The sequence below is a fragment of the Suncus etruscus genome, chromosome 4 (assembly GCF_024139225.1).
Source record: "Suncus etruscus isolate mSunEtr1 chromosome 4, mSunEtr1.pri.cur, whole genome shotgun sequence".
Lineage (NCBI taxonomy): Eukaryota > Metazoa > Chordata > Mammalia > Eulipotyphla > Soricidae > Suncus > Suncus etruscus.
The window spans coordinates 103,981,329-103,997,038 of NC_064851.1; the positions used below are offsets into that span (position 1 = coordinate 103,981,329).

Below are 15,710 nucleotides of genomic sequence, written 5' to 3' on the forward strand. Positions count from 1 at the left end.
ATTTGCCCAGTGATGCCCAGGGGATCATGTGGAGCTGGGGTGGGCCCCTGAGTCATTATTTCCCTGGCACACCAAATCTAATTGTCATGAAATCTGGTGACAGGAACACTTTGATTGGCTTTGATCAAGATTTCAACATTAAGGTCATTTTTTATTTTGCCCTCTCTTCCTGTTATAAATTCTAAGTTTCTAAATATGACCAAACTGAGTTGTGAGAGCAAAATTACTTATAAGGGGAGACTTTTACAAATAATCTAAAATTATTTTCTTTGGGAGGCACACAGCAGGCAGTGCTCAGGGACCAGTGCTCAAGGCCTGGGATGGAATCCAGGCCTCCTACTTGTAAGAAACCCTGGCCCCATAAACGATCTTTGAAAGTTAGATGTGTCAATTATTTGCCTGGGTTTAATTCTTTTGCTTCTGATAGTGCATAAACTTAATCTAAATTGTGTATCTCCAAAATAACATTGCTTGCTTGGAGGGGAAAAGACAGGCAGAGAACACAGATATAAATGCAAAGAAATCTCCAGTTACCTCAAATGGACTTGCTTTGCTTTGCCAGTGTCCTAAAATAATTGGCAAATCATTTTTCTGGTTGTTTTAATAATTAAGGTTTCAGAGTGATGGTAGTCTATGCACATTACTCAAAGATTTGTTCATTATAGGGCCAGAGCAATAGCACAATAGCACAGCAGGGAGGGCATTTGCCTTGCATGCTGCTGACTTGAATTTGATCCCTGACATCCAGTACTGTACCGAGCCCACCAGGAGTGGTTTCTGAGCATTGGGACAGAAGAAACCCAAGCACTGTGGGTGTGATTCAAATCCCACCTCCCTCACAAAATGTCTATTCTTTGAAATCCCCAAATAATATCCAACAATATCCCGTATTATCAATATATAAGGAACAAAACTGAAGTGTGTGTGTGTGTGTGTGTGTGTATTGGCCTAGTCTCTTTATATGGTTTTTTTTGTTTGTTTTTGTTTTTGTGTCACACCCGGCGGTGCTCAGGGGTTACTCCTGACAGGCACGGGGGACCATGTGGGACACCGGGATTCGAACCAATCACCTTTGGTCCTGAATCGGCTGCTTGCAAGGCAAACGCCGCTGTGCTATCTATCTGGGCCCTAGTCTCTTTATATGTATGTGTACGTACACACACACACACACACCCTCCTTTTCAGTTTTTGGGCAACATCCAGCTGTACTCAGGTATCACTCATGGTGGGGTTCAGGATCATTTGTGATGCCAGGGATCAGACCCAGGTTCTGGAATAATTCCTATTCTAGAAGGGTGTGTTTGAACTCAACTGCCCAGCAACTTTCATAGTGGAAATTGGCTTGGGAATTGAACCCAGGACTGCCCACATGAAAGCAAAGTGTTCTGCCTCTGAACAACATCCCCGCCCCCCCCCACTTCTGTGGAAATGGGCTTTAATTATTAAAATTGTACACAAGGAAATTTGGGGTATTGCAGTACTTGGTTGCGAATAATTTGCCATCTGGTGTTGGGTCAGAAAATGCTATTTCATTCGTGCTGAGGAAAGAGCCAAACATGAAACAATTCCTGTAAAAGAAAAGGCAAGACAAGTTAAAGATGGACCCAAGCTAGCCTTCAGAATGGGTTTCTGCACAATTATCTCACTGTGTGCTGTACCACGTATGACAGTGCTGGCTTGTCCAGACAATGTTGTGGGGGGACCGTCAATCCCAGCCCCCTACATCAGACCCTGTGCCCCTGTTTTCTGAGAGCTCTCCAGTGCTTCCCTACTTTTTTCTCTTTGGTGGTGCTGAGGATTGAACCTGTTTCCTGCTTAGAGGGAAAGTCTTTACTTCTTTTTTTTTTTTTTTTGGTTTTTGGGCCACACCCTGTGACGCTCAGGGTTTACTCCTGGCTATGCGCTCAGAAGTTGCTCCTGGCTTCTTGGGGGACCATATGGGACGCCGGGGGATCGAACCACGGTCCGTCCTAGGCTAGCGCAGGCAAGGCAGGCACCTTACCTCCAGCGCCACCGCCCGGCCCCAAGTCTTTACTTCTGAATCAGCACAGTTTAAACAGTTTGATTATGAAACTTCACAATCTCTCTTTTTTTTTTCAGGCACACCCATTTGATGCTCAGGGGTTACTCCTGGCTAAGCACTCAGAAATTGCCCCTGGCTTGGGGGGACCATATGGGACGCCGGGGGATCGAACTGCGGTCCTTCCTTGGCTAGCGCTTGCAAGGCAGACACCTTACCTCTAGTACCACCTTGCCGGCCCCTAACTTCACAATCTCTTTAATTAAAAAAAAAAAAAATCCCTGACTAATGATATCTAAATGGTATCATTTTAGTGAAAACATTTGCCTTGGCCTTAATCTTTGATAGTTACTGTATTTTTGTTATGTCTATAGTAATCTCTCTATATACTATAATAATCATTGTCTTCAGGTGATGATGGGCCAGGAGAAAGCGCAGAGCAATGCCATGTGTTCCCCCCATTTTATTCCTTTTTTTGGGGGGGAGGGGTCACACCTGGCAGCACTCAGGGTCACTCCTGACTCCATGCTCAGAAATCGCTCCTGGCAGGCTTAGGGGACGATTTGGACACCAGGATTCGAACCACTGTCCTTCTGCATCTAAGGCAAACGCCCTACCACTGTGCTATCTCTCTGAACCCACCCCCAATTTTATTCTATTCACCCTTTGTTTTTGAGGTCACACCTGGTGGCACTCAGGGGTGACTTCTGGCTCTGCACTCAGATAATGTTCCTGGCAGGTTCAGGGGACCATGTGGGATGCCAGGATTCAAACCATCATTCGTCCTGGGTGGGCTGCATGCAAGGCAAATGCTCTACTGCTGTGTTATCTCTCTGGCCCCTCACCCTTTTTTTGGATGTGGGGGGCTGGCACTAAGGCTACATCCAGTTGGTGCTCAAGGGTCTAATGGGATGATGGAGATTGAATAGGGTCAACGGAGTGCAAGGCAGATACTTGCCCCGCTGTACTATCTGCCCTAGACCCTCTGTTTCCCTCCTCACCTGAGAGTATCTACCAGTCGCCTGGCAATGCGCTTTCTTCTCTGCAGTCTGAAGACCCAGATTCTACTTATGCCACAGATGGCTGGTTCGGGGACATCAGAGCACTGCCACGCCCTCTGACAGTCTTGAGAGCTTGGGCCAGTGGCTTCGGACAGGACACGAAAGGCCTGTAGTGACATACAGAAGCAGCTACCACTCCAGTCCTTTGGTTTCATTCTTTCGGACACTGTTTTGGAAACAAGGCCCTTTGCACCCTTGACCCTAAGCCCACCCGAGTAGCAGCCATACCTGGGTGATGCGCTCGGCAATCAGGCACCCAACCACTTTCTTCTCGTCTGAGATGTACAGGAAGGTCTTGGTTTTGTCTCCGTGTCTGGGAACCACTTGCTGGAAGCCTAATTCATTATCCACAAGTTCTTGAACATCCGCAACCTGGTGAAGACAAAGGTGACCGAGTTGTTTACGAGTGAGCCCTGAGCACTACCTAGAGTGAACATCAAGAAATCAAACCCGAAAGGAGTCCGGGGAGAGGATCTTGCCTCACACATAGCAGACCCTGCTCTGTCCCAGTACTGCAAGAGCCCAAAAGAAGGATCTGAGGATAACTGGGTGTGGCCCTAAACTGAGAAATAGGTCAGCAAGTCCACAGCACAGTAAGAAGTTGTGGATGGGCAGGTAGGCATGTCAGCCATTTTCACAGCCCAAACTAATTTACTACTGGTGCATGTAGTGATACGTTTAAGGATTCTAGGAACACTTCTCGGGGGAGAAGACACCCCCAAGCAGGGTGGGGGTCTGAGGACCACTCCTGGTCATACTCAGCCAAGCGGTTCAGTGCGAGGGCCTGAGGATGCAGGGCCAGGGAGCACAGTGCCAACCAGGCAGGGTTCAGGGACTGGGTGGAGCTTGTGGTAAAGAAGATCTAAGAGGGCGAAGGGTCTCTGGCCCCTCAGAACTAGTTTTTTTTTTTGTTTTATTTTGGGGCCATGTGCAGCAGTGCTGAGGGGTTACTCATGGCTCTGCTCTCAAGGATCACTCCTGGCGGTGCTTGGGGGGGACTATGAAATGTTGGGGATTAAGCCTGGGTTGGCCACATGCAAAGCTAGTGCCCTCTTGTGGGGTCTCAGCTTGCAGTTTTGCACACACACACACACAAAAAAAAAATCAGACAGGCACAGGAGAAAATGAATTTTTGGCCAGCCAAGCTTTTTTTCCCCTGCTGCTCCCCCTGCCACTTTTATTAGCCAGAGTTTAATATAAATCGCTTGAGGGTCAGGGTTGATGTAATTAAGGGTACTTGTGCTAATTAACTCAGAAAAGGTGAAAGGAAAAAGTAGTGATTTTAAAGGTCTATGACAATAATCCCTGATGTCCTGTCGCTCCACCCCCCAGAATTAGTTTTAAGAGGAAACAGATGGGGTTTCCAAAGGACTGGTGGGAGGAGGGAGACGCACCCACACACTGGGAGGGGGACATTACAGCCCAAGGGTGAGCCAGTAACTGTGTGCTTGGGTCCCACCTGGGAGGCCAGAAATGGAACCCAGGGTGCCTGTAGCAGAGCCCGTGCTCCGGCCCACTGAGTCCCCTCAGGTTCCAGTAGGTATACTTCACAAGAACCAACCATTGGGGTCACTAACTGAGCTGCCTCCAGCTGAGAAGACACACCCCAGCCCCTGCTGGCCTCCATCCTCATCCTCTGGCAGTCCTCCTGTGCCTCGCAAGTGCTCCAGGTACAGCTGATCTGATCTACCAGGACACCTTGTCTTTTGGAGGCGAGTGGGGTACTTGGGGACCAAAGAGTCTCCTGACCTGAAACTTCTTTTTGGCGCACACATACACAGGCTGCGGGCACGAGTACTCACCTTTCTGAGGGCGTAGCTGGGGTCCCATGGGAGGACCAGCACGATTTTCCCATCCCAAAACTCAGCCACGACTCGCTCCCGCTTCCATCCCTGCCGGGAAAAGCAAGTCAGGGGCAGACAGCCAGACACCTCCTTGTCTGCTGTCGATGGGCTGATCCCGAGTGCCAAGGAAAGGGAAGCTGCCACCTCAGACAGGCTCCTGCAAGCAGCTGCACCCTTATAGGCAATGGAGCAGAACAAGACCCTTCACGGCCAAGAAGGAACTAGCACAAGGCAGGGCCCAGCTGGGGGTGGGGTAGGGAGGCTTCAGTAGAACCCGTTGGGCTGGAGGGAGAAATAGGGACATGGTTTTCTGCAGGCTGGATCCTCCAAAGGGGCATAAGGTGGCCTCCAAACTCATCTCCAGCGGGGAAGAGAGCGCCTTTTTCATTTTGTGTGCCGTACCAGTGGTGCTCAGGGTTTCCTCCTGGCTGTGCTCAGGAATCACTCCTGACAGGCTTGGGGAGAGGGGAGACCCTATGGGATGCTGGGGATTGAACCTGGGTTGGCTGCCTGCAAGGCAAATACTCTCCTTGCTGTTCTATTATTTTGGCCCTTCCTAAGGGGTCTTTTTTGGGTGCGAGCTTCTTTCTTTTCTTCTTTGTTTAAACCACATCCACCAGCACTCAGAAAAACCACGCTCAGTACAGGGTCATGCCAGGGTGCAAGATCATACCTTCTCTCCGGCCCTCCCGGAGACCAGATGGTGGCAGGAGCCGAACCAGCCTTATCCACACGTAGAGTACACACTGGAGTTTTCCATCTGCCCACAGCTCGCTTATTAATGGGCACTATTTGGTAGGCTCATGGCCACATTCTTTGATTTCGGTGGGGCAGTCGGCTGGACAGTGCCCAGGAGACGCTATGGCCCTGGGGGTGGGACAGGGACCTCCCACATACAGAACATCTCCTGGGGCCCTTGAATGGGGAACCCCAAAGACAAAGAGAGGTACTGGTCCTGGTGTTGTGGTGCTCTGTGGTCAGTGCTCATTACGCCACACTCTTGTTTCTGGGCCAGCACCATGTTACAGCAGAAACAGAATGGTAGGGAGGGCACAGATAATAGGGGTGTCACCTGGTCCCCAAGTCCCACCAGGAAGTGAGCCCTGAGCACAGCCAGAGATGGCATCAAAAGAAGTTTTTTTTTTGGTTTGTTGGGCCACACCTGGTAAGGCTCAGGGGTTACTCCTAGCTATGTGCTCAGAAATCACTCCTGGCTTGGAGGACTATATGGGACGCCCAGGATCGAACTGAGGTCCATCCTAGAAGTATTTTTTTTTTTTTATCTACAAACTTTACACTTAACTTTTTGGCCTCATCATTTTAAATTTGGTTTTGAGAAGGGCCACACCCAGCAGTGGTGTTTGACCTGGTGTTTGACGCTATGCCGGCACTTCCTGTCTGCTGAGGGGCACAGAAGGAAGATGCACCCCAACTCACCGTGAACTTGACCCCCTCCAGGAACCTGTGGTGGTACTGGCCATGCTGCAACTCATCCTCAGGGTTGGCGGCCATATAAATCATGCCACAAGCCTGACACACCGTCGTCCCAAAGTGCTTCTGGCCCGCATCCTGTGGCCGGGGACAGAGAAAAACTCAACACAGCACCTTGAGAGGCAGGAGCAATGGCACAGCAAGGAGGGCATTTGCCTTGCATGAGGCAGACCCGGGTTCCACCCATGGAATCCAATAGAGTTCCCGAGCCTGCCAGGAGCAATTTCTGAGTGAAGAGTCAGGAATACCCCTGATAGCCACTGGGAGGAGCCCAGAAACAAAGAAAAAGAAAAAATAAATAAATAAATAAAAACAACCTATAGCACTGTGCATCTCTATCAGGCTCCCAGAAGTATATTCTGCCATTCCCCCTGTTTCTTGGTTATGCCAAGAAGTGACAACTAATTCTAAATGTGATGATGACCTCCTCCTTCTCCATCCCCAGAACAAAGTCAGAGACCTAAACTCCATGCTATGAAGCGATGCAAGGATGGAGCTGTTTTTCTTTTTCTTTTTTTTGGTGTTTTTGGTTTTTTTGTGCCACACCTGGCAGTGCTCAGGGGTCACTACTGGCTGTCTGCTCAGAAATAGCTCCTGGCAGGCATGGGGGACCATATAGGACACCGGGATTCGAACCAACCACCTTTGGTCCTGGATCGGCTGCTTGCAAGGCAAACGCCGCTATGCTATCTCTCCGGGCCCTGGAGCTGTTTTTCTCTTTTTGAAAAGAGGTATTTTCAAAAGGAAAGAAAAGAGGTATTTTCAAAACCACAATTCATTTTTTCTGGGAGTGGTGGTACAGAGACAGAGAGCACACATTTGCCCCAAATATAGGGCACAACAGCACTTATCTATGAAGCTGTTAAATGAAAGACTTAAGGAATAAGCCTTCAAAAAAAAAACAAAGGAAATCCTGTGTTCCTTGTATGGCAGGTGGTTAGGAAGATGGAAATTCTCTGGCTCAAGGCACAGGTTAAAACATATATCAAAGGTTCCGGAAAAGCAGAGAAGTTGAGGAACATTCAATATGGCTTCTAACTCCTATCTCATAATTTCGCTGCTGATGTGAGGTCTCCCAGCAGTCGAATATACAGACAGGGAAGCATTTTCAGGACAGGGTCAGCTCAACGATACTTGGGGCCACACATTCAAGAAATAGCCAGCACCTACTAATTCCTGGCACTACCAGGTCAAAGTCTGGTGAGGTCTGCAATCAGCCTTTAAAGAATCAACTATCTCAACCCCAGGCCCACGCAAAGACAACAGTGCATTGCCCTGCAAAAGGAGCTCTGCTCTGTTTGCGGGAAACTCACAATGATGAGCTGGTCCTTCACTTCTTTATTGGAATCTCTGGCATTAGTGCTTTTCTGCGAGCTGACCTGCTTCGGGATATTGGTGGATAAAGGCCCCACGGAAAACTGTTCTTCCACCTGAGGTCTGTAAAGAGAAAGTGGTGTTACTTGATCATTTTAAAAATGTCTGAGAACTTACGATTATGGACATTTATAGAGCACTTGGCAGTTTTTACTGCTTTCTAGAAAAAAAGTAAACGGATAGGGCCCAGAGACAATACAGGAGGGAAGGCAGTCAGTCGCGGTGCAATGCAGATGGCCCACTTTCCACCCTTTTTACTCTGTATGATCCCCAGAACACAGGCAGTGATCACTCCTGAGCAAAGAGGCAGGAATAGCTCCCAAGTATAGATGGGTACAGCCTCCCCCAAAGCCCACTCAGAAGGGGCCAATGGTATGGGCAGAAATCAAAGTAAGTCCCAAATCCCAGCTCCTGATGAGGTCAAGGGCCTGACCTACGACATCAAACGTGCACACTCAGAACTCTGCATTAACTGGTATTTCTTTTTTTGGCCACATCCAGCAGTGCTCAAGGATTACTCCTGGCTCTGTGCTCAGAAATCGCTCCTGACAGGCTTAGGGATGCAGAGAACTGAACCCTGTCCATCCAGGGTAGGCCGTGTGCAAAGCAATTGCCCTACCACTGTGCTATCTCTCCAGCCCCCTGGTGTCAGTATTAAATAATGACTTTTTGGTTTGATCAAATCTCGCAGGTAGCTGTGAAGATCAGAGCAAGTAAGCATTTCCTAAGAATGAATCTTATGAATCTACAGACACCAGCAAATTCTGAGCTGATTTTTTTCACTGGTAGAAAGAATGGCTTTGCTTATCCTTACAGCCAAAGTGGCAGCTCACTATTCATTGTTCCAAGTCCTTTGCAAAAGTGAGCAAATAGGGCCAGAGTGAGAGCACAGTGGTAGAGCGCTTGCTTTGCATGCAGCTGACCCAGGACGGACCTCAGTTCAATTCACAGCATCCCAGATGGTCCCCACAAATCAGGAGTGATCTCTGAGCACATAGCCAGGAATAACCCCTGAGCGTCACTGGGTGTGGCCCCCACAAAAGAACCATGAGCAAATATTTTAGTTGGGTTGTTCCAGTTAAGCCAACTTTTCCCCATTAAAAGAACTTTGTAAACCAATTATAGAGGCCCACACCGGTACAAATCCAATGTTCTAGTTAACTAAGCAGCCACTTTTCCCACAGCCTTCACAATGGGACTAGGGACTGCCCTTGGCACTTTTGAGTCTATAGCTGTCCTAATTCCTCTTCTCCAATCATAACCTCCTAAAGAGCTAGAGCATACTAAATCCTTATAATTTATACCTTTATACTATCCATCTTCAAAAATAAAGTTTCATAACAGTATCTACCTCCTAGGTAGTTAGAAGTGGCTAGTGACCTAATGTCAGCAACCATGACTCTAAGTTCCTAAGAAGTTTCTATGAGAATGTCTGTTTTTTTCTTGTATTCTCAAAGTTCCCTTCATGGGAAAAAAAAGGGATCCAGTTAAATCATATAAGGAAAACAGAGCCCTGGGGAGCTGTCCTTAAGTTACTCGTAAACTATACCTTCTTGAATGAGCCGAAGACTTGCTGAAGATCGGGTAGACGGTGGACTTTGGAGAAACTGGGAAGAGGAAAAAACAAAAAAAATAGAAATTTAGATTGCTCAATAAACAAAAACTGTAGGCCACAGGATTCTTCTCAAATCTCAATTATTCTTTGGTTTGTTTTGGGTCATCCTTGGTTGCATCCAGGAGCTATTTCTTTTCTTTTTTTTGGAGGGGGGGTGTCCACACCCGGCAGAGCTCAGGGGTTACTCCTGGCAGGCTCAGGGGACCATATGGGATGCCGAGATTCGAACCAATGACCTTTTGCATGCAAGGCAAATGCTTTACCTCCATGCTAACTCTCCGGCGCCTGCAGGAGCTATTTCTACTGCTGGCTTAGTGCTCTGTCCAGGGGCCACTCCTTCCTGCTGGCCTAGTGCTCTGCATCACACCCAACAGCCTTGGTGTTCTCTCCAGCCCATCACAATAATCAAGATGGTACCATGGCAGAGACAGCCAAGTGACTCCAAGTGAAGAGCAAAGGTGCCTCTGTGTAGAATAAAGGAGTCTCTTCGACAGACAGCAATGGGCAGTTGGACACACAGACAGAAGGACATGCGTCTCAACAAGCACAAGCCCCTGGGGCCGGGCGGTGGCGCTAAAGGTAAGGTGCCTGCCTTGCCTGCGCTAGCCTTGGACGGACCGCGGTTCGATCCCCCGGTGTCCCATATGGTCCCCCAAGCCAGGAGCAACTTCTGAGCACATAGCCAGGAGTAACCCCTGAGCGTTACCGGGTGTGGCCCAAAAACCAAAAAAAAAAAAAAAAAAAAAAAAAACAAGCACAAGCCCCAGTGGACCATATGCAAAACTACAAGACAAAGTTCCTGTGAACTGAGATTTGATAAGTTCTGAACGTGACAATACAAGGATAAAACATGAATCCAAGGGCTGAAGAGATAGTACAGCAGTAGGGCGTTTGCCTTGCAAGCAACCGACCTAGGACCAAGGGTGGTTGGAATCCCGTCATCCCATATGGTCCCCCAAGCCTGCCAGGAGCGACTTCTAAGCAGAGAGCCAGGAGTAATCCTTGAGCGCTGCCGGGTATGGCCCACAAACAAACATGTTTGGTGATGGGGGGTGTCTTATATGACTGAAACAGAACCACAATCATGTTTGTAACCAAGGTGTTTAAAAATATTTAAAAAACAAACAAACAAAAACTATGAACCCAAAACTTACACCTTACCAACTTCACACTTGAAACTTAGTATAAAGAGAAATGAAAGGGTAAGTCATGGACAGAGAATTTGATAACTGCAATTATATTTATCACGCCCTCTCTTTGGGACAGATAAAAACTCTGCTTGCTTAGAAATATTTAACTGTGGAGCCGAAGAGATAGCATGGAAGTAGGGCTTTTTCCTTTCATGTAGAAGGACGGTGGTTCGAATCCCGGCATCCCATATGGTCCTCTGAGCCTGCCAGGAGCAATTTCTGAGTGAAGAGCCAGAAGGAAACCCTAAGCACTGCCGGGTGTGACCAAACAAACAACAAACAAACAAACAAAAAGAGAAATATTTAACTGTGATTTGGGGAGCATCTACGGTACTGGGGATAGAACCCAGATTCGTGTGGAAAGCAAGCACCCTTTCCACTGCGCTGTCTCATTCTCTCTTGAATGCATCTTTTTTCTTTCTCTCTACCTTTCCTCTCCCTGCATCTTTCTGAACAAATTTCCTTCAATAAACAACAAGTTTGCTTTTCTAGAGAAATAAATCTAGTGTAGGGCCAGAGAGATCATACAGGGGTTAAGGTGCTGGTCTTACACACAGTCACCCAGGGTTCCATTCCTGGCACCACACAGAGGATTCCTGAGAGCAGAGCCAGCAAGGTGTGGCCCCAAAACCTAAAAGAAAATCCTACAAACCTCACACTGCACTGCTTGTCAAGAGAAAAGAATCACCAAGACAAATATAAATTCAAAAACAGGTTTGTAATATGGAAACAATCCTCCCAATTACTACTGCATTAAGTTTCCTATAACAAGGGGACCAAAGTATTCATACAAGTAAATAGGCACATTTAAAGATACTTTTTTCTTACCTGGTTTATCCTGACTGACAGACTCTTCTGAAGAAAAATGCTTATTTTCATCAGGTTTACATGTGTTTGAAGAAACTGCTACATCTGATGAATCCTGAACATAATAGGTAAAAAATCAAACACATAATCCTAAATCACTTTTGATTTCGTGAACAAATCCCAATCGGTCTGTCTCTAAAACAAAATACTCATTGTGAAGGGCCTTTCCTAGCATCATTTGACTTGTTTTGGTTTGTGGGTCTGGGCTGAGCGGTATTTAAAAAAGGTTCAATCTTGATGATGGTTAGGGAACTGTGAGGTACCAGGATTGAAATCAACCTCATTCTCAGTCCTTTGAGAGATTCCCCATGAAAACACCTATATAAAATAAACCAAACTCAACTACCTGTCAACAGCAATCACCTCTAAGTAGGGGCATAATTTTATATCCTTTGAATTCTTCAACACTGCTTCACCTGATTGAAACAAACAAAAATTCATACTCTACCTTGACAAACTACTTTTTAAAATTTTTTTTCTAAAAATACTATAAAAATCATTTAATTTTCCTGGCTTTACACTCAGAAATCACTCCTGGCAGGCTCGGGGATCACATGGGATGCCCGGATCAAACCACTGACCTTCTGCATGCAAGGCAAATGCCCTACCTCTATTATTATCTCTCTGGCCCCAGCCCCAACCCCCCCCCCCCCCCCACACACACACACACACACACACGAGGCTAGAGTCATGACACAGTAAGCAGGGCATTTGCCTTGTACACAGCCAACTCAGGTTCAATCCCCAGCATCCATATGGTACCTGGAATCTGCCAGGAATAATCTAAATGCTGCCAGGTAACAAAAAAAAAAACACAAACCAATCAATCTAAAACAGAGGGCTAGAATTCCCTACATGTTTGTAATAATTAATCTTTACCTTTTTGTTTCATAAAAGCAGCCCTCAGGTGGTATAGAAAATAATTTTGTTCAGTTGTGTTGAGTATATTAAGATATTGAAGGACTGAAAAGATAGCACAGAAGTAAGGCTGTCCCCAGTTTGAATCCTGGTATCCCATATGGTCCCCCAAGCCTGCCAGGAGCTACTTCTGCTGAGCGCAGAGCCAGGAGTAACCCGAGTGCCGCTGGGTTTGACACCCCATCTCCCAAAAAAAGGTATGGAAATTTGTGGCCCAAGGCCAGAGTGATAGCACTACATTAGGGCATTTGCCTTTCACATCCCTGGATCCCATATGGTCCCCCATCCTGCCAGGAGCAACTTCTGAGCACAGAGCCAGTAGTAACCCCTAAGCACTGCCAGGTGTGGCCCAAAAACCAAAAAAAAAAAAAAAGGGAGAAATTTGGGGCCCAGAATGATAGTATAGTGGGGAAAGTGCAGCCAAGCCTGGTTATATCCCAGGCACCAACAACTATGAACCCCTGAGCTCTGCTAGGAGCAATCCCTGAGCACAGACCTTGAGTTAAACTCTAAGCACCAATGGTTAAGCCACCCCCATCCCCCAAATTGAAATTTTGTTATGTAGGCCTTTAGTTCTTTAAGTAGTATATCTAATTTTTGTTACCTTTCTTACTTTATTGTCATACTTGGCACCCAGCAGCTCAATGTTAAGTTCCTTCTCTAGTAACAAGCCTCCAACTTTCCTTGCCTTGCCAGTCTCGACATCAGAAGCTCCAATCCTGTTTGACTTACTCTTTTGGTCGAGTTCCGGTCCTGGTTTATTTTCCAAGGACAAAGTTCTGAGAGAGGATTTTTTTCTATTAACAAAAAATGCAGCCCCACCCTGGAGTGTGGCTTGGGGTTTGACCTTCTGACTCAGAACCCGAGGGGGATCCAAACTGCTGCTATTATTCTCTTTCTCCACCACAGGCTTATAAGCCACTCGATTTGGCTTGGAACTTTTTGAATTCTTCGAGAGAGGCTTCCTGCATTTATAATGTGGCTGATACTTAGCAGTTAAACTCTTCTGGGGATTTCTGTTCCTATTCTTGGAGCAGGCGGCTTTTCTCCGCACTTCCTCTGCCAAACTGGGTAAGGATTTCTCTTTATTTGTAGTTGTGAGAGAAGGCAGGTGACTCTCCTTTACCAGCTTCCTTTCAAGTGGGTTGAGGTACCACTTGTCTTTGTTGTAAAAAGACAAGGCAGACACAGCCGACTTGAAGGGTGAATGCTGGTCCGCAGAGGTTGATCCATTTTCTTGCATGGTTTTGCGAGGACTTGAAGTGAAATGTCCATGTCCAGAGCAGTGCACCTTTTCTTTGTGCTTCTCACTGCTTTGCTTTTGATTAGATGACAGAAATGAGCTTTCAGTTAGGTCCAAAGTTAACTTCTTTGATGGAATAGCTGGGAATTGGCTGGGAAAGGAGACAAAGTTCATTTATAAGGCTCATTGTTTTCTTTCCATTTTTCTGCCAACCTGCTGCACAGTACAAGTAACTCTACCTCTCCTTCCTATTAAAAACAATAAATCCCCTATCAACCCATATAATATCTATTCAGTTTAATGGGATTCTCAAATTTGGCCTTATCATTCAGATATTTTTCAGAAGACCACCAAGTCACATCCATGCCTGTATGTGTTTACATAACTATTTCTAAATCTAAACCACACACAAATGACAGCCCACTTCCTTTGGCAATTGGCAAGAAACCCCGTATGGAGCTGGTTTCTCTCCAATGGCACTTCGGAGGTCAAACCACAGGGTTGCTCTAAGAGTCGCTCACAAAAACGTGTAAAATTCATAGATATTCTCATGGCTGGAGCATCAGTTCAGTGGGAATGGTACTTGCCTTGCCCACAGCTATCCCAGATTTGATGCCCAGCACCCCATATGTGACCCCTGTACCTGCCAGGAGTGATTTGTGAATCCAGGAGTAAGCCCTGAACAGTCTATGGAGTCCCCACTGTACCATTTCTCTGGCCCCCAGGAGGTGGTTTATTAAGTGTTTACACCTTTAGACACCTCTACACCTCTGTGTACTCACTCGTCACAGCTCATGGCCCGGGCCTTCCTTTTCCTGGGGGTCAACGTTGACATCTTAACAGAATTCCTATAAGAACAGGACAGCAACGGTGAACCCCGCAAATAGTACAAAAAAAAAAAAGCAAAAAAAAAAAAGCATCACATTAAATTCAAGCTTAAAAAACCCTGAAAAGGTTTTTTCATGTCCAAAATAAAAAGTTAAAAAAGTTTAAGGGTGGGCCGGGTAGGTGGCGCTGGAGGTAAGGTGTCTGCCTTGCAAGCGCTAGCCAAGGAAGGACCGCGGTTCGATCCCCGGGCGTCCCATATGGTCCCCCCCAAGCCAGGGGCGATTTCTGAGCACATAGCCAGGAGTAACCCCTGAGCGTCAAATGGGTGTGGCCCAAAAAACCAAAAAAAAAAAAAAAGTTTAATAGTTATAAAGCCACTTTAATAAAACCTTAAGGGCCCGGAGAGATAGCACAGTGGTGTTTGCCTTGCAAGCAGCCAATCCAGGACCAAAGGTGGATGGTTCGAATCCCGGTGTCCCATATGGACCCCCATGCCTGCCAGGAGCTATTTCTGAGCAGACAGCCAGGAGTAACCCCTGAGCACCGCCGGGTGTGGCCCAAAAACCAAAAATAAATAAATAAATAGATAAATAAATAAAACCTTAAACCACGAAACACACTATGGCGCTCAGGGGTTATTCCTGGCTCTGGGCTCAGAAATGCCTCCTGGCAGGCTCAGGGGGTCCCTATGGGATCTAGAGATCAAACCCAGGTAGGCCGCATGCAAGACAAGCCCTCCCCGCTGTAATACCGCTGACCCCCAAATCATTAAGTATCTTTATTTAAAAAGGGGTGGGTAAAGCGATGGTACAGTGGGTAAGGTGCTTGCTATGCTGGCAGCAGACTCGAGTTAGGCTCCTGGCACCATATCTAGTCCCTGACTCCATCCCCAGGAGTGATCCCTGGCAGACCAGATGTAACCCCAAAGAAAAAATAATTTAAAAAAAATCAGGAGGAGCCAGAGAGAGATCATGGAGGTAAGGTGTTTGCCTTGCATGCAGGACGGTGGTTCGAATCCCGGCATCCCATATGGTCTCCGAGCCTGCCAAGAGCGATTTCTGAGCGTAGAGCCAGAAAAATTAAGTAATTTTTATAGTATTTTTAGAGCCAAGAGTGAGCCCTGAGCGCTGCCGGGTGTGACCCCAAAACAAAACAAATCAGGAAAAGAGGGGCAAGTTAGTGCAGCGGATTGAGCGCAGCATGCAGCTGATCCAGGCACTTGCTTTGCCTTGCACACAGCAGGCCCGGGATGGATCCCG

The 15,710-nt window shown here is 47.0% G+C and overlaps 1 protein-coding gene across 1 annotated transcript; it reads right to left on the reverse strand.

Moving 5' to 3' along the window:
• Positions 1 to 1,429: 1,429 nt before the first annotated feature.
• ESCO2 (establishment of sister chromatid cohesion N-acetyltransferase 2) lies at positions 1,430 to 14,419 on the reverse strand. The gene is made up of 10 exons (XM_049772630.1): positions 14,406 to 14,419; positions 12,985 to 13,774; positions 11,424 to 11,517; positions 9,340 to 9,397; positions 7,730 to 7,853; positions 6,363 to 6,494; positions 4,884 to 4,973; positions 3,310 to 3,453; positions 3,022 to 3,188; positions 1,430 to 1,568 (listed from the first exon to the last, which is right to left on the reverse strand). Exons 1-10 carry the CDS (start codon positions 14,417 to 14,419, stop codon positions 1,436 to 1,438), a joined length of 1,746 nt encoding a protein of 581 aa, XP_049628587.1. The 3' UTR covers positions 1,430 to 1,435.
• Positions 14,420 to 15,710: the final 1,291 nt, after the last annotated feature.